We start from the raw sequence: 21,586 nt of genomic DNA, 5'->3' as shown, positions 1-21,586 counted from the left end.
CAGCAGAAATTAATGTGCCGGCTTTGCCAGGTTTTTTTAGTGTGCTAGCATTATCGTGACTGGACTCCCATCAGTAGGTTTTGTACAGAAACAGTTTCAAATTGGGTAAATATCAAAGTTTTGCAAATTGGGACTTGACAGAAGAAGAAATATAACGTCTCCTCTTAGCAATCATATAGTAGTGGGCAGACATTGCATTTTCGTGTAGGATTAAATACTTGTTCTGGCAGTTTTCTTCCCAAATAATCAAACCTACCCACCAGATTGTATTTGGAAGCATTTACTAATGTGGCATGCTTTGTTTTAACTGTTGAGGAAAATGACTGAAAGTTTCAAGATGAGGCAACATGAATCATAATCTTCAGCAGCTGTTCACTTTTGTGACTGACATGCCTTCTTCCTACGTTTCTTTTAGTCACCCTGGGAATCGTTGAAGCTGTTTCATGCAGGAGGCATTGCTGAGATCCCGGTTGCAGCAATGGACTTGGATAAACCATCCGTCTGGGGATCCTTGAAACAGAAAACTAGACCGTTCCTGCAAAACCTAAGTGTGAAGAAGCCAAAGAAGAGGTCTAGCAAAATGGTGGAGAGGAAGGTCCACTCCTTGGACCGACGCCTCAGTGTGTCAGTACCTGACATGCTGGAGGTGGAGACTCTTACAGAAGAAGAAACAACTTACTCGAGTACTCAGGTGTTGTCGAGCTGCTCCCCCAAGAGCTTCTCCAGGTCTGTGGTGTCCCTGAAAAGCAGAAGTGCTTCAGCAAGGCCAGCGGGAGAGGACTGGCTGTGGGCATCGCAGCAGGTGACACGCACGGAGGTGACAGTCGCCCACCCAGATGTGCAAGTTTCAGGCAGCCCTGTGTCTGAGGGGAAGAGGGAAACCAGCGATGACCTCTTTGAGCTGCTGCAGAGCAGCCGCCTGAGTGCCGCTCTGACGGATGAGGGGGCAGAGGTAGGTGGCTTGGTCATCAGCTGGGCTCCGTGGCTGCCTTGTGCTCGTTGTGCTTCTCTTTAATTGTCTGGGTTATAAAGGGATGGAGAAGGGGGCCCAACTCAAGGAATGCTTGGGGGATAAAAACAAGCATAAACCATATACGATATACAAATTATTGGAGACCAATTCGATTATCCTTTCTGTCCGTCTGGAGCTGCAAAATAAAACCCTGCTTGTTGGGTTTTTTTTGTTGTTGTTTTGTTTTTTTGGTTTTTTATTCTGGCAAGGTTATGATACTTCAGATTTTTTTATTTTTGTTGGAATTACTTGCTTAAATCAAAAGTTGTTGCAGCCCTCGGAGCTCTGAAATGTGCTGCTGAAGAATTTGCTGTAGTTACCCTTTTTAGTTACTATAGCGTACCAGGATTGCTATATAGCAAAATCAATTTACCATCCACCTATTCAAGACCTAATTGAAGGCAAGAGGTGAAAGATGATGGGTGAGTGAGGTGAACTCTGCCTGTACCTGGAATTAACCAAAACAAGCACGTGATGGAGAACAGTGAACATGTAGCATCATGCTCAGGGCTGTCCTTTGGGCTTGCATTGTGATTATTGAGAGGAAGTGCAAAAGCAAAATGTTTCCTCTACATTCCCCATCTTGTCCCCCTTCCTCACACACACACACATCCTACCCTCGCCGCTGCGGTCAGCATTTCTGTGGCTGATCATAATATCCCATGAACAGGAGGATCAGAAACTGATGTGCTTTAAATCTGACATGAAACTCATTCCTGTCTGGCCTGAGCAAAGTGGGGAATCCTGTGGAGTTACACGGTGGCTTTGTAATATGAACAGCAGGTGAAGATTGTGGCTGCTTGAAACATGCAAAATTTGTTTTATTTATGTTTTGTAGAAGTGTATCTCCTCCTGTTGAGTTTTCACTGGGAAGGTTAGAGTTTTCATTTAGTTTTGAGGCCTTTTTCCTATTACTTGGGTGTTGCAGTTATGGTAGCTGCTTTCCTTAGTCATCCGAGGTGCAAAAATGGGAAACAGACATCTCAACCAGACGTGGTTTGAAGTCCTCCTTTGGGAGTGCTGATTTCACAGGTTAATTAGCATTTCTTAACTGCATGTTCGGAGTGATGGTTAGTGCTGCTGTGGGGAAAATGGTCCTTTCTGGTAAAAACTGCCTGTTCTGCATCTCAAAGGCCTATGTATTCTTATCAACTCAGTGTTGGCTCGTAGTCCGTTGTGACGCGGTGTCACACTGGTAGTTACTGACTGTCACTTCCAGTTTAGTGTTGCTGAATTGTTAACACATTGGATTCCACTTACTGGAGTGTCCTATTTTCCAGAGGTCAAAGTAAGAAAAATAGGTGAAATAGTCTATCACTTTGTTTCTGTGCTTAAACCTGACTCAAAAGTTGTAGCAGCTGACTGGGTATATGGTAGATTGGACATTATGAAGGTGTCATCATTTTAGGAGGTTTTCCAGGTTGTTTTAATGACAGCAGCAGTTTTTTCATTCTGTTGTAGCCCAGAAATTCTAACCTAAAATATACCACAGCACCACCAAAGTTAATCCCAAATCCTGCTTTGACTTAGGGCAAACTAAATGCTTTAGGAGGAGGAGGTACTTGTGTAGTGATGGAATAGCTTAAGTTTTTTCCAGATGTACAGTCTGTCTGGCTTGTTCTCTGCAGCATTTATCTTTCCCAAAATGTGTATTTGTATATATGCTTTTGTGTGTAAATCATTTTAGTATTTACTTTTATGGCAAATCACCTCGCTATGTGAATATGCTGCCTTCCTTCCTCTAACCCGCCTCCAGTTACTACTTCTAAATGCAGAAAGATTTTTTTCTCAGTACATAGGAGAGAGTGAAGCAAAGGAAAGTAGAAACAGATAAGGAATAGTGAACAAATTTAATTATGTTTCAGTTGAATTTAGTGCAAACCTCAGTGCCCAGCTTTTCTTGTACTTCATGGGACAGCTGCAGAAGCTGTTCTCGGCGTGCCTCGGGTGGGAACAGTTTATTGCAGAGGTTGCTGGCTGCCCTGTACTGGGTGGGGTTGGTGTGAGGAGCACCTCAATAGTTCGCATCATTCTTTTGTGAGCATCATTGAAGATCAATGAGTGAGGTAAATCAGAAGAAAGGCAGATCCCTGGAACAAAACAAACTGAAAAAAGCAAAAATGTAGGTTGAGCTCTTTTTCCTCCTGAATTGCTTGTCACATGCCACCTACTCATTTCCTGGTTATCTTTGGTCACCCAGTATCATGAGATACTTTCTGAGCCTCATGCATGAGCTCAGTGTGGGCTGTGGTTTTTACACTCGTCTGAACTCTGAGTACAGACCTGCCAGTGCTCAGAGTGTGCCATCTTCAGTAAAGGCTCTTGTCACAGGTACTGTATTTGCATGCTAGGAGACTTACTTTATCTGTTCAGGTTGTAAAGAGCACAGCTAATGCCACTTTTTGCAGCTGGGCTTTGCCCATGGTCGTGTGTAATTGCTAAAGTGCTCTAATGTCACTTTGTCTTCTTACTGACACCTTGCAGTGAGTCACTGGCAACCCAAAGCCTCGCCCTGTTGCTGATGCACTCAGTGCCCTTGTATTTTGAATCTTTCTTCCACAGAAAACAAGAGGACATAGAGGTGTAAATCTTATCAGTAGGAACATCTGATTAATTTTTATATACATATGTATATTCATGTATATATTTTTGTTTGATTTGTTTTTACACAGATACATTTAGGATTATGATCTGCTTGATGGATGTGGCCACTTTTCTCTATACTTTAAAATTCAGAAACGTCACTGCAGTTAGATTAAAAATCAAGATTTCAGGATCAAATTTAAGCAAGGTTTTTGTTTATGATCAGTGATCTCATTGCAACTAGCTATCAAGAATAAAAGCAATTTACATTATGTGGAGCCAGAATGAATAAACAACCCTTTTTAACTTAAAATTATAATCTTTGGTCAAAATCTGTTGATGTAATGCAAGTAATCACAAAGCAGAATAAAAACAAAATCATAACTTTGAGGGTAATTTTTAAATTATAAATTGTATCAAGCTAGTAGAGAGGGTAATTTTTATTATTATAATTTTGATCCAGTTCTATGATTCTGTGTTTATACCGTGTAGAATAAATTGTAAAGAGAAACCATTATCAGTGCCAATGATGGTGTCTGAAGGAGACTTCTGTGAAGCCAGAGACTATGAGAAATACTAGGTTTAATGCACACAAGTGAGATTTTATGCATACTAGTCAGGAAATTCAAAGTTAGGGTTCCCCTAGCAGCTGTAACTCAGCTCTGTTGTGTGAGAAAACTCTTCTGGTGCTCTTTATGATGATAATTTTTCTACTTTTAATGTGTTTTTGCAAGGTGGCCAAGTTACGATTACTGTGGGAACCATAATGTTAAATTTTGTCTGTCATGCAAGTGAAATTTTACTTGCGATGCTGGATTACTGTACTTCCTGGTATGTAATATATGTATTTGGGGGGAGAAGGAGGAGGAGAATTACGCAAAAGTGTATTTGTATTTCTTTCAGCATTACAGTATCTCTAAGATTTATGATCTTTGGTGCAGGAGCTGGTTCTTTTTTCTAATGTTTCTGTAGTGCTCCACACAATGCAGCTCTCATCTGAGAGATCTGGATGTTACCACACTATACATAACATTTTCACATGAGGATCGAATTCCACCTTGTGTGCATTTCTGAGGTTATTCTTACCATAAATCTTTGTATTTGAATGGGCTGTGATTGCCCTGCATTAGACCAAAAGAGTTGCCCAGGCACGTAGGTTTTCTTCAGCTAAAATGATGATCATAGGCTGTTCTAGTGGTCAAAATAGCATCAGAGGTGTCTTGACCCATGAATCCCTTCTGTGCGCCCAGGCAGTCTAGATGCTGTGCCACTGTAGCCTCAAGTTTTTGGATGACTCAGTATTTAAGAAGGAATGTTTAACTTCCTCTCCTATGCTGGGCACTAGATAAAAATCCTTTGGATCTTCCAGTTGCTGCAGAAAGTGGGAGGAAGTACATGTCCAATATATATATTTATTCCCCCCCCTTTTGTTGTGGTTTCACCCAGCAGGCAGCTAAACACCACACAGCTGTTTGCTTCCTTCCTCCCGCCCCACTACTGGGAGCTATCGTCCTCCATACCAGAGAGGCTTTACCCTCTTGGCTTGCTTAATTGCAGCCCATGTTTCACATTCACAGATAACCCCTGCAACAGTGTCCATGGTCAAGTCCACCCCTTGACCACAAGCCCATCTATATATTGCATCTCTTCCTTGGTGGCCTGAGGTGTCATGGCCCATCGGGCTATAAATAATTCACCCTTACATTGCCTGTTCAGATCCACCCGAGCCACTTCAATCTTAGCAGCCTGATTTACCTGCTTGTTTTGATGTTCTTCAGTGGCCTGACTCTTGGATAATGCATCTGCATGACGTACTTTTACAGCCAGGCTCCCCATCTGAGCAGCAGTATCTAGCCGTAGTTCAGCAGTCCAGGTTGGTTGACCTCTGCGTGGCCAGTTGTTCTGCTTCTGTTGCTGTGGCCACCCCCACAGAGCATTTGCCACCATCTATGAATCAGTGTCGAGATGAAGCACTGTTTTTCTTGTCCAGCAGTGTCTAAAGCCAAGAGGGATAGCTTTTACCTTGTCCTTCAGCAATTTCTGCAACTTGGCATGTAGGATTCCACATAGCAACTTTTCACCTTCGATGTTTTCCTACATTATGACAGGACCCATCAGTGAACAGGGCATCCTGCTTTTAATTTTCTGGTAGTTCATTATACAGGGGCTTCTTCAGCACGCATCACCTCCTCCTCTGGTGATATTCTTAAATCTTTGCCTTTTGGCCAGTCCATGATCACTTCCAAAATTACCAGGCAACTGGGGTCTCCTATTCAAGCCCATTGTGTAATTGATGTGACCCACTTACCCCACATAATATCAGTTGCATAATGCGTAGAGAGGGTCCTCCCTCTGGCCATCCAGCCCAGCACTGGGGTGCTGGGAGGAGCTGTGCTCCAGTACCGATTACTTCTGAAGCAGCTCAAACCCCTTCGCTGCCAAGATCTCTTTTTTTAGCTGGAGTATAGTGGGTTTCAGTTCCCAGATCTGTGTCCCCGACTCCAAAACCCTAAGGGTTGACCTTGAGTCCCCCCTGGTGCTTTCTGCCAGAGGCTCCAAGTGGGGGCCATTCTCTCCGACTGTGGCATAGAGCACGTTTTGAATATCTCGTCCTGCCCAGACTGGCCCAAGAGCTACTGCATGAACCTGTTTAATTTGTTCAAAAGGTTGTTGTTGTTCGGGGTCCCATTTGAAATCATTCTTCTTCTGGGTCACTTGATAAGGAAGAGCTTCCAATCAGACTGTAATTTGGAATGTGGATTCTCCAAAACCTCACAACGCCTAGGAAAGCTTATGTTTCCTTTTTGCTAGTTAGTGGAGACAACATAGCTGTTATTTTGTTGATCTCATCCACTGGGATCTGATGAGGTCCATCTTGCCATTTTAATCCTAAAAACTGGTTCTCCTGTGCAGGTCCCTTGACCTTACTTTGTTTCATGGCAAAACCAGCTTTCAGAAGGACTTAGGCTATTTTCTTCCCATTCTCAAAAACTTTGGTTGTGTTGTCCTACACGAAAATGTTGTCAATGTATTACAGGCGTTCTGGAGCTTCACCCTGTTCCAGCGCAGTGTGAATCAGTCCCTGGCAGATGGTAGGGCTGTGGTTCCAGCCCTGGAGCAGTCAGTTCCAGCTGTACGGACGTCTCTCCAAGTGAAGGCAAACTGTGCCTGCACCCTGCTGCCAAAGGGACTGAGAAAAACACATTAATAATATTAATTGTACCAAACCACTTGGCTGCCATTGACTCCAGTTCGTATTGAAGTTCTAGCATGTCCGGCACAGCAGCACTTGGCAGCAGCGTGACTTCATTCAGGCCACGATGGTCTACTGCTAGTTTCCACTCTCCGTAAGACGTTCACACTGGCCATATGGGACTGGTAAAGGGTGAGGGAGTCTTGCTCATCGCTCCTTGGCTCTCCAGTCAATGAGTCAGCTTATGGATGGGAATCAGGGAGTCTCGGTTGGTGCAATATTGCCACCGGTGCACTGTTGTGGTAGTGATGGCACCTGTTCATCGACTTTCAGCAGCCCCACTACAGAAGGGAGAAGCCAGGTGACACTGGGCTTTCCTGGGTGATGGCTGGAATTTTTTTACACATCTCGCAGCTCACTCGGGTAGGGATTGGGTTGCCACCTCGTTCGTGAGTTCTGCCTCTTCTTCTTCCTGTTCTCCTGGCGGCCCTGCCTCGGAGCAGTCTGCCTCATCACTTCTTCCCTTAGTAAGGGAAGAATTTCTTCCTTTACTAGACGAGTCGACTTTCGCTTCCAACACTTCTTGTGTATAGGGGCAACTGATTCCGGCACGGGTTGGTTTTCTGGTTCAGCCGCAGTGCCGGTCACGGGGGTTGGAGTGGCTGCAGTGCCCATCGCTTTGGTGTCAGATCCAGAGGCCTTCCTTCTCTGCCCTGGCGGGTACCGAATGTGGTGTTGAGCAGGACTCGGCAGGTATGAGCGAGGCCCTAGGGCACTGCAGTGATTTGTGTCTCTCTGCAGCTGCTGGGGTGGCAACATACTTTTTTCCAAATATTTTACTAGTTTGTCAGGGTTCTGCACTTGTTCAGGGATGAGCTCCCAAACATAAGAGGTGCCCACTGTCCTTGGTACTCATCCATGCTACCCCCAGACCCTGCTACTTACAACTGTCCCACCTCAGGGCAGATCTCTGGGTGATATTCTTAAATAGGTGTTTAAACAAGACCTGAAACACATTCAGGAGTAGGAGACATATCAATGGGAACATTGCTGGTCTGAACACCCCAAGGATATTAAAAGTTCTCAAGAGCTATTGTAACTAGCCTGGAGGAGAATGGGGAGGTGAAGGAGCCGGGGAGGGTGGAGGAGCAGGGGAAGGTGTCCCCTCTTGTCTCCCCCATAGCTTGGCTCTCAGAGGAGAAAAGGCAAAGAGTGTAATTATTAATAGTTTCCAAGAGATGGCTCCCGAAGTATGGAGATGATGGCAATGCTGAGTACAAATACAAGATCAGTCTCACGACCATCCATTTTATCATACAAGGCAGTGTTACGAAGTACGACGCTCTGATAACCTTAGCCCTGCCCCCAGAGATGATAAACAGCACAACAGGCAAGTGAGGTGTCAGATAATGCAACTCACACCAAGCGCAACAACTCTGAGAGCAAAGAAATCAGCATTGTGACCAGCGACTATTTAATATAATGAATGCTTATAACCAATTTGTTTTAACATGCTCTGGCCGGATCTTACCCACGTTGGGCACCAAAATGGACTGTTGTGGTTTAAACAGCACACAGCTATTTGCTTACGCCCCAGCCCTGCAGTGGGATGGGGGAGGGAATTGGGGGTAAAAAAAAAAAAAAAAAAAAAGTAAAATTCATGGATTGAGATAAAGACAGTTAAGACAGTTTAATAGAACAGAAAAGCAAGGAGAAATAACAAGGATAAAAGCGTTGGAATGTACAAACAAACGATGTACAATGCACTTGCCACGCGTAGACCCATGCCCAGCCAGTTCCCGAGCCGTGGTCCCTGGCCAGCCTTCGTTCTAGTTTATATACTGAGCATGACATCATATAGTATGGAATATCCCTTTGGCCAGCTTGGGTCAGCTGTCCTGGCTGTGTCTCCTCCCAGCTCCTTGTGCACCCCAGCTTCCTTGGTGGAGTGGGGTGAGAAGCTAAAAAGTGCTTGACTTAGTGTAATCAATACTATTCTTATCCTAAATCCAAAACATAGCTCTATTCCAGCCAAAACCAGGGCATCTTTCCCTTTGACAGTTTCTTTCTAACTTTTCCCCTGACCTTTTTTTTTTTTTTTTTTAAAAAAAAACAACCCACAAAACAACCACAAACAAAACAAAACCTTGTGGACCTTGCCATTTAGGTGATAAAAGAGACATTATAGTCAAGTGGAAGAGCAGCTGACTCTCCAACCCCAGGATATTGCTGCTGCTGCTGCTGCCACCACTTCTCACAATTTTTATTTCATCTTAGCGAGGAAACTTGGAGGTTCAACAAATAAAATTGTGCTCAGGAACAGGGATCAGCATTGCAATGCTGACTGATAAGTCACCAGATGCAATAACCTTCAGGCATCCGGAAAATTTGTGGTAAGAACCTTCAGCACTGAAAACACGGGTCTCTACTGGGGAGGAGAAGAATTTATTCCAGTAGCTGGAAGTAGGCACTTAGGTTTTTAGATTAAACTGAAAGAGACTAAGTGCAGTTACTGTCTAGCAGGAAAAAGAAATGTATAACTAAATTATGGAGGGGAAGGTTCTATAAAGCAGAAGTAAAAAAGTTTTACTGGGTACACATGTAAATGAGTAAAATGAGTACTTTCTTGACTGATACTAGGAGTATTTTCTTGATCCCTGCATTACTGTTGTCTAATTCATTGTATTTTTTTTTATAGTATCCGTGTGGAGACATGGATCTAGATTCTTCCATATCATCTCAAATTTTTGATGATCAGATGGTAAGTTCTTTCATTTTAAAGCATTTTGAAACTTTTAATAAACTTTTTAAAGCGCAATTTATTTTAGATTTAGATTCTTTGCTGCTTACAAATTTAAAACCCCAGCAGGTGAAGAAGCCTTCCATAGATTTTTCCAGTGTGTTTTGTTTGGCTTATTGGGTTTTATGTTCATCTAGTGGTGGGTTTGTGTTTTTGTTTGTGGATTGGTTGTGTTTTGTTGGTTTTAGTTGGTTTTTTGGTTGTTATTTTTTTTTTTTTTAGTGCAAAGCGGTTGCTGATATTTTAAATAGACCCAAATGTTCTGGATTTATAGATACCTGAACACAGCTGTAAGGTTTGACGGACCACAAAACCAGCGTTAAGGCAGTGTGAGAAGGCATTGGCAGTTTGGACATGTGCTGTCCTCATGTGAAGCATATTTGCCTATTCCGGGTGAACTCCTCTACCTTTGCCCTCTGATAACCTCCCAAGTGCTGTCCAGAGGCTGTTTTCACTGAACGTGCCAGCTGGGTGATGCTGTGGCTGAGGTGTATAACCCTGGCAGCATCTCTGCTGAACAAGAATCCTCTGGAGTTTGCTACTCCAGAACCTCCCAACTAGTATAGCCCACTGCTGTGTTTCTCTGCTTTAGAACCATGTAAAGAAGGGCTGTTCTCTCGTAGCCATTTGAAATGTGTACTTTCTCATGAGGTCGTCAGATGTGTGCTAATGGACTCGATCCTTCTGGGTCCCTTCCAACTTGAGATATTCTATTCATGAAGGTAAAACAGCCAGGGGAAAAAAAAATGCAGTAAGTGGGTAGGATTTGGAAAACATGTGCATGCATTTATGATTATTAATATTACTACTCATTTTCAGATATAACCCTTCTTGTGTTACCCCTTGCTTTGTTGAATGTATCTGATGCTGATAGTTAGCTATTTGCATAATGAAACAAAGCCAGGGAAAGAATTTTTTTTTCTTTTTTCTTTCTGTAAAAGATCGCCCTAAGGAAAGATGAGAACTTTGCCTCTGCAAAACCGAGAGAACACCTGCTTCATTCATGATCCGCTTCAGGAGGTGGGCAATGGTGACTGGTTTCTTTGTTCTCCTTAGGCTCTAGAGGAAGCAAGCGATTGCCTGAGCGACCTGCCCAGCCCCTTTGCCTACCTGCTGACCATCCACCTGAGGGAGGGCCGGAACCTGGTTATCAGAGATCGCTGTGGTGAGCCCCACCTTTCAGCTGATTTCCTTCAAAAGCTACATGGCTCTCCTCTCACTGACTTCAGTTTGGCAGCAGTTGGCTTCTTTTCTTCTTTTTGATGCAACAAGTTATTGATTTGTATCCGTTGCCCAGGTTGGAGCACTCAACGACTGGTTTTATCCATCTTAGGTACACAGGGGAGGGAGCTGCCCTCTGCTTGCTGTTCCTCCTGTCGGACTGTGAGGCTGCAGGCTGGGCTTAGCATCCGTACCCGTTCTGGAACTGCAGAGTCATTAACCTTGAGATATTCTATTTAGGCTTAAAAAAAACACCGAAGAATACTTTGAAATTTATTAAATGTTGGAGCTGCTCCAGGCATGCTTTTGGGGTTATCTGCAAAGATTTTAATAAAAGGGAAACGATAGAAACAGGGCTGTAAACCAAAAATCCCCTCTGTAATCTGGGATGCAATTTAAGGATGACAATATGAAAAGAAAACCAACCAAAAACCCCAGCCCCGAGCCCCACCCCCAAATGACATCTCAAACAAATTAGAAAAGATGTGGGGAATTCCTGGAAAAGCTATGTGAAGGTGCCTGCTGTTACCCTGGCTCCTCTTCAGGCTGTTGCAACAGGGAGTAAAAGTGCTTGTAAGCAGCCAGTTGGTAGCTTCTCTGCTTGCAGCAGAGGGAAGAGCTGCGCTGCCAGAGGCTCTGCGGAGACTTGTAGGGCTCTGCAGCAGCAGCTGCTCCACGACCTTTGATCTGAACCTGTCAGAGAGCTCTTCCATATGTCCAGTCTTTCTGCATTTTAGATTTATCCTTTATTTCCCTTTTTTCCCCCCTGCATGTGGAAACAGTTCTGATACTTTTGCATTGCAAAATCTATAAGCAGTTTCTTTCTTCTGAGATGAAGCAATAGGGCTTATTCATACAGTTTTAAAGAAAATAAGCTTGTACAGCCTAAAGGCCTGTGAAGGTTTGCATGTGGAGGGACCTGTCTGGATTAGAAACCTTCTCACATGGGGTGCTTGTTGTAGAGGTTTCTATTATCTATTATCTCAGTTAACTTTTTCTATGCTGGTTTTTCATGTCTTCGTGAAACAGTAACCCTTGGCCAAGTGCATGCTTGTTTTTCCTCCCAGTTTTTGGAAGGAGTGAATGAGTGCTTAGGTTAAGATCTTTTCTCGTTAAACAGAAGCGTGTATTTCCTAACAGTGTAGCAGTTAATCAGATTTACTAGGAAGCTGCACAAGCCAGGACACATCCAATTGCTTCTGTGGAAAAGATGCTAGAAATGAGCAATTCTAGCAGAGTAGTATTTCTAAAGAAGACAAAGCATAGTTTGCTCTAGGCTGTGTTTTGTTGTGTAAGGAAGCAAATGCTTGTCTTAGTGAAGCATTAGACAACACAGTGAAACAACTAAGCAAGGGGGGAAAAAACATTTTTCTGGGTCTCTGTTGCTTTGTGGCAGATGACCATGCATTTAGTAAACTAAGTATGTGAGGTGATGCATGATTCAATAAAAATCCTGGGGTTTTTTCTGCACAGTCACTGGAGGTGGTTAAAATAGTGACTTAATGCTTATTCTTCAGTCACCGTCATGTTGCGGTGGTGACTCCTTAAAAAGAAAAAGCGTGCTGCTGATGTCCTGATGCACGTGTCTCTAGGTTTCTGCTGTTGTACTGGTTACTTGGGATCTCTGTGTGACACTGAGGCACAGGCCTGCTTTTTGCAATGTGCTTTTCAAGTTGTTAGCTTTGCTCATCTCTCCAGTGTGACAAAACCTCAGGGAAAACTTGTGGGCTGAGAGAAAGCAATTTCCCTCCTCTTCACCACCCCCCACCCCCCTTCCCCCAGCCCCTGATGCTGCACTGGGGTATACCAGCTTACTCTGAATATAGGAACACATTCACAGCTGGCATATTGTGCGAGTCAGACTGTGGCTTGGGCTGAAGGCCAAGTCATCCTCACTGACTTGTTGGGAAGCGCAAACCCCCAGAGCTAACCAAGTGGTGCTGCCCGACATAGCTGGGAGAGGGTTTCGGTCCCTCTTCCCCGAGGTTTTCTGTATGTCGAGAGGTGCCGGAGCTCTCCAGTGGGTAATGCTGAGGTGCTGGTCCCGTGTTTTATGTGTGTGTTGGACTTTGAAACCTCCTCTGATCAGCCTTGTGTGAGCAACTGCAAAAACGCTCTGGGTGAGAGAGGAGTGGTGGCAGCGTGCTGGAGTCCGTAGGGAGGAGTAGCAATGTCCTGCTTTTAGTTGAATGAGGTCATAGCCCGCGGTCAGTGCTTGACTGGTAATTGATGGAGATCGACTCCAAATACTGCATGGAGCATGCTATACGTTGAATGTGAAAACCACAGACTGAGTGAAGGTTGTATGCCAGCATCTTTAGCCTACATCAGGTTTAATGTAAGTTTTGTCAATTTCCTAAATCTTAATATTCAGTTCATAGAATCACAGAATGGTTTGGTTAGAAGAGACCCTAAAGCTCACCTCGTTCCAACCCCCCGCCCCGGGCAGGGACACCTCCCGCTGGCCCAGGCTGCTCCCAGCCCCATCCAGCCTGGCGCTGAGCACTGCCAGGGACGGGGCACCCACAGCTGCTCTGGGCAGCCTGTGCCAGCGCCTCGCCGCCCTCAGAAAAGAATTTCCTCCTGATATCTAACCTAAACCTGCCCTCTTTCAGCTCAGCGCCACCCCCCTTGTCCTGTCACCCATGCCCCTGTAAGAAGCCCCTCTCCAGCTCTCTTGTCGGCCCCTTTAGGTGCTGGAAGGTTCTGGAAGGTCTCCCCAGAGCCTTTGCTTCCCCAGGCTGGACAGCCCCATCCCTCTCAGCCTCTCTTCAGAGGAGACCTGCTCCAGCCCTTGGCTATCACAATACCAGCTATTACTCTGGGAGAAAAAAAGAGAAAGAAAAAAAAAGAAAGGCGCGTCCAAGCGGCCCCAGCCCCCGGTTCGCATTTCCCGGCGGTCAGTTCCGTGCCCGCCGGGGGGGCTCGGGCCGGGGCCGCCTCCCCACGCGCGGGTGGCGCCTGCCCTCTGGTGGCGGCTCCCGGCACTGCCCGGCGGGGCCCGCGCAGCCCCCGGTGCGGGGCGGCGGGGGGTACCGCCTGTCACAGGCCGCCCCCCGCCTCTGCGTCTGCCTGCGTGTTGTCCCAGTGTGAGCGCTGTCGCCGTGCGAGCGTGTAACACCAAGGCTGTGTGACAGAGGAGGTGTATGCCTGCTCTTGGGAATAGCTGTTGCTGGAAACTCCTGATTTTACTCAGCAAATTCACAGGGCTCTCCCTGAATTTACTCGTTAGGTGCCTACTCAGTGGTTACCGAGTAGGAATTGGTTGTACTTGCCTGAATAGAGGTGAGCAGTGGTTCTGCTCGATGTGACCTTATCTTTTCCTAGCTTTCCAGGTATTTTCCCAGACTTTTTGTCTCGCTACATACTGCTCTTTCCCAGGATATATTCCCTTTGGTGCGATTTAAATCCTCCTTCACTTTACCAGATTTTTATTCGCCTCCCCTGCAACGTGACCCCTGTTAACATCTGCTCTTTCCTATTTTTCTTTTCACCTTTTGCTTCTTGCAGCGTTTTTTGCCTGCCTCTCCAGCCCCTGGCTTTCTGCAGCTCTTCGCCTTGCAGCTGCTGGCTGCAGAGGGTGCAGGGCATCAGCCCGGCGCTCCGGCTCACCTGCACGTGCTCCCTGGTGCCTCCTGTAAAAAATACATAAGCAATGCAGGAAAAAGTCAGCGTTGTAGTGTTTTCTTCTCTCTTAACTCTTTTTTTTTTAATTGTATGGGAAAGAAAAAGCCCCTGTACAGCAACACCCAATACATGTACCCCACCTGAGGAAGCTGAGTGCTGTTAAAGCAGGATCTTGGTTCTGGTGGCAAGGGGAGAGGCTCCAAAATATCCCTTTTTCGGTCGAAATTGCAGTGTCTCCCCTTAGGGAGGTACAGGTAGAGAGAGGTGTTAGCCTGCTGGCTGGCCATCAGCTTACTTGCAGTCTGATTTATTTGCTTCTCGCTCCTTGGGATACAATCGAACTCGGTCATACGTTAGAAACTGCCGAAGCAGATGGTAAGGGGGTGCTGGGCAGGTGGCATTCGTGTCACCTGTGTGTACCTTTGGTACCTCGTGTTAGACAGTGCATGGGTCCTGTGTTTATAGTTCTTGTAATTGATGAATCAAACACTGAAGGTTATGGATCTGAGTGTGTGTATACGATACCGAAAGCGTGGGTTTTGTGTACTTGTTACAGTATTACTGTTAGTAGATGACATGATGTATCTTGGTGACAGTGAAGAATTCTTGATCTCTATAATGTTAATACTGTCAGTAGTAAGAAAGCAGAAACGTATTTTACTAATTCAATACCTGTGGAGCACTGGTAGTTCTGCAGAAAAGATAATGGTATCTTATTTGGCTTAAAAAAAACCCAAACCATTCTTAATAAGCAATGCCCTTAAGTGTTGTAATTTTGTAGTACCTTTAGCGGTTTTATGGCCTGGTTGAACTGTTTTTGTGAAGCTTGCAACTTCCAGCTCGGCATGGTTTGAGCTAGGAGAGGCTGGAGCCCTTTTCCACTTGCCCGTTCGCTTTCCAAGGGCAGAGTGATGTGTCATGTTCGTTTGAGTCAGCCTAATGAAATCCGAAGTGCCCTGCTCCCTTATGGCTCTGGGGTGCTCTGACTGTGCACATCGCTGCCTGTGCAAGTCACCTTTGCACAACAGTGATGCTGTGACACCGAGCAGCAAGGTGATGCCACAGCTGTAAGGAAGTGTTACCTTCCTTGAGTTGACAAACCCAGCTCTGCTGCTGTAAGAAAAAAGAGAAACTGGGTATTGAGTGCCTGTAAGGGTGAGAAGCCCCTTCTGTTTCCAGATCTTGTACTTCTGAAGTCTGAGGATGTTTGTTCATCTGTTAAACGGTGTGGTTACAAGAAATACACTTCTCGGACGTGATGGCAGCTGGGAGTGGCTGTGGTTGTGGTCGTTTCCCCCCTGCCCCTCAGCTGCATTGCTCCGGCCTGTATTTTCTATGTGTCTTTTTTCCACATAGTATTTTTCCCCCCCCTGTTTTTTTTTAACAGCATCTTTGTCCCCTGTCTGTGTTTCTTTGGGGTTTCCCCTGTTGTTTCCTGTTGCTGCACTTTGGTTTTGCTCTCCTTGCTTTCCTCTCGCGGTGTAGTAGAGAACATGCCATCGTCTTGCTGGGTGCATCTCGCCTCCCCTGTCCAGAGCACATCATCATCTGCTCTCACATCTAACACCACCTACTGCCAGGGGGTCCCGGTGGGCTCCCGGAGCTGGCAGAGAGGCTGTGCTTCTCTGCTCCTAACCTCAGTGGGAGCTGTGCCAAATCTCAGGCTCCCAAGGACAAAGTAAAATTCAAGGGGACGGAATAAGACCTACTTTTAACTTTAAGCAGTAATGAACGTGCAGTAGCCCACCACTTAGAGCTCTGGGCTATCTGCGGCTCGGGTCCACGCTGATACCAGGGTGCTGGAGGAAGGGATGTGTTTGTGCTGGGCTGGGTCTTTGTCAGCTTAGTGCATTGTTTGGAAAGCAAATGCTCGGAGCAATTAGGCTGTATCGCTCCCTGCAAACATACTGATTAATTTAGACTTTCTCTGCTTCCAGGGTATCTGCAATTAGATCATTAGTCCCTCAGATTTATTAATTATTGAGATGTATTAGGCAACTTTTCACACTTCTTTTTGAAAGGCGTAATCATGGCTAATTTACAACTGCTAAGAATTTGAATGGTGCTGGGTGCTTGTTTTGATGTTTTCTGGATCTGGTGTAGCTCTGCCTACGAGGGCTTGTGCAGCAAGTGTTGGTCTGTGCCAAGTTTGGTTTCTGGAGAGACAAAGTGTGTGGCTGGAACTTTGCCCTTTGTACACGGTGATCCCTGTGAGCATCCCTCCTGGACTGGCAGTGGGAAACGAATGCACAAAGATAGGAACTTCAGGAAAGTAGATTGAGTTCGAACAAAAGCAATTAATCCATTGTATGCGTAGCCACCTTTGGTAAATTAATGTTAAATTAAGAAGCATAGGGATGGCAGCACAGAAAGAGAATACATAAGGCCCAGAGAATACCCCGTGACTCTTCTTTTGTAGATAATTGTGATTTAGATAACAGGTTTCTTAAACGGTCTAAGCTCTATTAATTGTCAGAGCTGGCGCTTGGGGGGGGGGGGGGGGGGGGGGCACCTGCCTGCATTAGCAGCTCACACTGTGTCTTTCTGGGACCCCTTGAGACCACAAGAAGACAGAACTATTTTACACCGAAGGTCCTCTGTGCTGCCTAGTAATATAAATGTGCTTTCTGCCCTCCTGTGCCTTCATACTTGAGCCCGACTGGGAATACAAAGTTCAGCTGAACTAATTTTTGCCATAGGCAAGTCCATTCTTCGTGTCCTTGCATCCCTAATGCACGCCACATGGCGTTTTGGTAGGGTCTTGCACGTTCTTTTTAGCTCCTTTAGGTTTTTTAAACACTGTGAAGTGTCTTGCATAGAATGTTCCGTATCTGCTTCTGTCACTTTATTACTGTTCAGTTCAGGCTTTTTTTCCCTTTTTTCCCCCCATCATCTGTGGGTTTGCATACATTCTTCACACTTCTCTGGTCTTTTTAGTGTATTGGGTTTTGTTGTGGTGTGTTTTTTTTGGTTTGTGGGCGTGTTTTTTGCTTGTTTGTTGGTTTATTTTCCCTTGGAACCTATTGGTGATGCTTGTTTCCAAGCAATGTTTCACTTCCATCTGGTCATGTAAAACTAGCTGGGCACAAAACTTTCCAAAATTACCTGAATTTCCTGCCAGCAGAATACTTTTTTTGTTTTAGATTTCCCCTTTAAGCCTTGATCTTTGCTATTTCACTACAAGAATGTAGTGGTTTTCCACTTAAAAAGAAAAGTGTGTGTTCCATTTTAAAATATCTTTTACTCCTTGTTGTAAATGACTCCAGTAATTCTATTTCTAGGAAGATTTTACAAAATTTATTCTTTACATGCATATAAAATAAATCCTTCATTTCCTTCTTCAGATTAAAATGTAGGGTTTTAACCAAAGCTTAAGATGGTCTAGGTTATATTTCATACTGTTCTTTGATTATTTTTTTTTTCAGGTTTTTAAGGCAACTCGGTGGTATTTTTTATTTATTTATTTATGTAACGAAACTTGTTTCATATGCTATGTTTCCAGTAAGTTTACTCCTATAAAATAGTGTGTGGTTTGAAATTATATCGGGTCTTCTGGTGTTGGCGTTTTTTGTTTTTTGTTTTTTTTTTTTCTAATTATGAAGTAAGTGTGTAGCAGTATTGAACAGTCAGTGTGATCCATCCCCTGGTAGCTGCTAGAGGGCAGCAGGATCCATTTAAAAACACCATTAACAGTTTCTTGGGCTGCTCAACTCTCTCCTGCTGCTGTGTCCCAACAACTTTCACTCACTGAAGCTTGCTCTGATTTTGTTTTTAGTGTTAGTGGAAGAAAATGAAGTAGAATAGATACTATGCGAATGAATTCAAGGGAGCATCACTGCTGAGAAGAATGTTCTTTCTCTAATGGGAAAACAGGTCCAGCTGACGGAATGATATTTTTTAGTGGTCATCCATTCTTTATACTCCTGCTGGGTTTGTTTTAGGCTGAGAGGTAGATAATCTTGTTTGTTGTATAAATTTTGGTGATATATTTCATTGTGTGAGAGCCTTTTTGTCATTGAATAACGTTTAAGTTAACCTCAAAGCATCACACCTTGCCTTTCCCACTAGAGAAGCATTTTTCTCGGGCTAAATTCTCAACTGACTTCAGGAATAATCAGTCGTCTTGCGTTACCCCGCTGGCATTGCTACAACTGTTGTGACAGAGATGAACATGTTCAGATTTTGCATTGCAGAAAAGCCTGGCTGCATGTGCTTAAAAGTTGTTGACTTGGTTTTTTTCACTGGGAAATGGCTGCTAAAAAGCTTTTTTTATCATGGTCTGTCTTCTCCAGAAAATTATCAGGTTTTGTCACGTTTAAAGGAAAATTATACATATGAAAAACCAAACCAACCTAAACCTTTTTTAGACTGGTTAGTCTCTAAAATCCCTAGGTCCTTTTCTGGCTAGGTTATAGATTGTCTCTAGTAAGTAGCTTTTAATAGATCCAGACATCTTTCTGTTCTTGAATCCAGAAGGCGTCAAGCCTTGAATTCAAATGCAGTTAATCATTTGCAGTCTGTGCTGTTCATCCCGTCAGGCAAGGCTTGTCCACCTGCCTTATTTCTCATCCCCTTCTCCTTTTTAACCGATTTTGATCACCTGGATGCAATCTGGGGTGTCTCAAAGAAGCACAGAAGTGGACACAAAGACCCAGGGAGGTACAGGAGCCTCGTCAGCGTCCCAGGAGCAGCTTGGGGGAAGCCTGGAAAGCCCCAAAAGGGACTTTTGTTTCTCTCCCAGCCATCCAGGTCCACCCCAGCAGACGCCAGTGAGCCCTGGTGCGCTCCAGCTCCCGCCACGGAGGTGAAAGTCCATCTGTTTGTCGGCACAGAGGTGTCAGCCCGTCATTTGTATGATCCGGGAGCCACGCTCCCGCGACGCCGACCCCTTTCCCCTGCCTGCCTAGTTGAGATGTTACCCCTCTGACAGCCAGACAGGCGAGCGCCGCCGAAACCCGCACCCCTCCACAATTATTTTCCCTAACAATTAACACCGGTACTAACTTGACACCTTTTCCTTGTTTGGCTTTTGTAAACCATCATCCCTTTTTCTATTAATTCCCAGCATTAATATTTTCTTTCGCGCAAGTGCTGCCGTTCACCCCTGAAACAGTTTGAACATTATGTAGCTGTCAAGATAGCGAGGGATTACCCAGTGTGCCTTGCCGGAGTAAGTGACACCACTGAGGCCCCGGTTTGAGATGTTTATTTTGAGAGTAAGCTGACAAGCATGAAGGCCTGATCCCAGAGTGGCAATCTTATTTAATTAAAGGCCTTTTTTTTTTTTTTTTTCATGATAGCTTTTTTCCATCACTACTTTTTCTGTATTTTAAAATTATATATTTATATATATATTCCTTTCATATATATATGCATGCTTATATATATAAAATATATGTAAATATAACGGATGACATTCTTAAAAAAAAATGTATATATCTTGCTAAAGGCTGGCTCACATGAGCAGTGCTGGGCAGCCCTTCCCCCAATTTATTTTCCTTTCCTGTATAACAACCTGGAAAGCTTTCAGAGCAATAATGCAATTGGGATACTTACTTAGCTGTAGTCTTCTTGCTTCCATCCCTGGAGAAAGGGCTCGGAGTTTTAGACTTGCAGATACTGAACTTGCTGGCTGTTTGCTTTCTCCGTCTCTTTCTCTTTCTCTTCAGGTTTTGCCCTTGTGCGTGGGTTTTCTGTGCCAAAAGCAGATGAATTGTGGCCACAGACCACCTGCCTCCATCACCCCCTTCATGCTCTCATTTCACCAGTTGCTTTCCTTGTCTCGGCCAGTTGCTATTCCATACACAGAATAGGTTTTGGACATTATTATTCCTATTATCATTATTTTAAATAATGCACCTTGCTCCTGGTTATTCTATAAATAAAAGCTAGTTAATTTTTTTCTTTTTCTCTTTTCTTTTTCTCTTTTCTTTTTCTCTTTTCTTTTTCTCTTTTCTTTTTCTCTTTTCTTTTTCTCTTTTCTTTTTCTCTTTTCTTTTTCTCTTTTCTTTTTCTCTTTTCTTTTTCTCTTTTCTTTTTCTCTTTTCTTTTTCTCTTTTCTTTTTCTCTTTTCTTTTTCTCTTTTCTTTTTCTTTCTTTTTAAAGGAGCTGCAAGAAACTAACACAGGAGAGCTCAATGCTGTTATTTTTTGAACTTCTGCATCCTCTGAGGGCTACTGCCCACCTTGTAGGGCTACGAATTATTTCTGTGTTGCCACTCGTTGTGGAAAGTGTGCTGGTTTTATGCTGTACACTTTATATAGGAGTATAATTGTAGTTCTGAGAAGTATTCTAGGGAAAGGTCTATTCCCAACCCGTTGAAAACAGTGAGAAGCTGCCCTCTGACTTCCCTGGCTTTGGATCAGGCCCTTATTATTCTCCCTTAGAGAAGAAGGAAAAGAAGCTTCTTTTTAAGTTTGGAGCATTTTTTCACAGAGGGGGGGTGATTTCAACAATTACTACTTAGGAAAAGGATCAGCTGCTGATACTATTTGAAAACCAACTGATATTTTCCTTCTGTGAATGAAAGACCCTTCATATGCAAAATTGGCCAGGGCTCTACCACCCTTCCCTTTTGAAATTAAAACCATAATAACTTTCTCTAATTCTTAAAAATAAGTCTGTATGTCCCAGGAGCACAGTTCTTTACAGTACTACCTAATTCCAAATAAATGCTAACACATAACTTTTTTTTTTTTTTTTCATGAATCTAAGTCTGTCTTCATACAACACTAACCAGAGCTTTGGATGTTTAAATATGGGTTTTTTTTTTTCACATTCTCACTGTTCCACCAAACTACTGGCAAGACAGAGTATTGGTCTTACACTGGGTTATCCTGAGCTGCTGTGTGTTTGTCGGCCAGTATCCCAATGGGAACCAGGGGAGGACAGGTTCAGATTATTTCTGCATGTGAAGTCTGGCGGAGGAGTCAATCTTTTCTTGCCGGCAGCCCACAGTGCAGGCTGGGGGGCAGCCAGGACCATTGTGTGCTGTTCTTCTAATGAAATTGAACTGTTAGGAGAGAAGTTTAATTCCAGATATAAGGTATAATACAGACAATATTGAGTATGACAGATGAATGGCACCTGGGATCAGTTAATTGTATATGCTGCTACACCTCAGTTTTATTCTTCCCCTGATTTTTTTTCT

General features: G+C 44.1%; 1 protein-coding gene across 2 annotated transcripts in view; it reads left to right on the top strand.

Moving 5' to 3' along the window:
• Nucleotides 1-421: 421 nt before the first annotated feature.
• Nucleotides 422-21,586, top strand: part of MCTP2 (multiple C2 and transmembrane domain containing 2) — a 109,838-nt gene continuing 88,673 nt past the window's right edge. For both annotated transcript variants that reach the window (XM_040602078.1, XM_040602077.1), the window contains exons 1-3: nucleotides 422-952; nucleotides 9,487-9,549; nucleotides 10,645-10,753. In XM_040602078.1, coding sequence (XP_040458012.1) covers nucleotides 479-952; nucleotides 9,487-9,549; nucleotides 10,645-10,753 — 646 coding nt within the window. In that variant the 5' untranslated portion in view covers nucleotides 422-478. The remainder of the gene's footprint in view (nucleotides 953-9,486; nucleotides 9,550-10,644; nucleotides 10,754-21,586) is intronic.

The sequence above is a fragment of the Falco naumanni genome, chromosome 7 (assembly GCF_017639655.2).
Source record: "Falco naumanni isolate bFalNau1 chromosome 7, bFalNau1.pat, whole genome shotgun sequence".
NCBI lineage: Eukaryota > Metazoa > Chordata > Aves > Falconiformes > Falconidae > Falco > Falco naumanni.
Note: the sequence above shows the minus strand (reverse complement) of the source record. Positions and strands in the feature narration are given on the sequence as shown.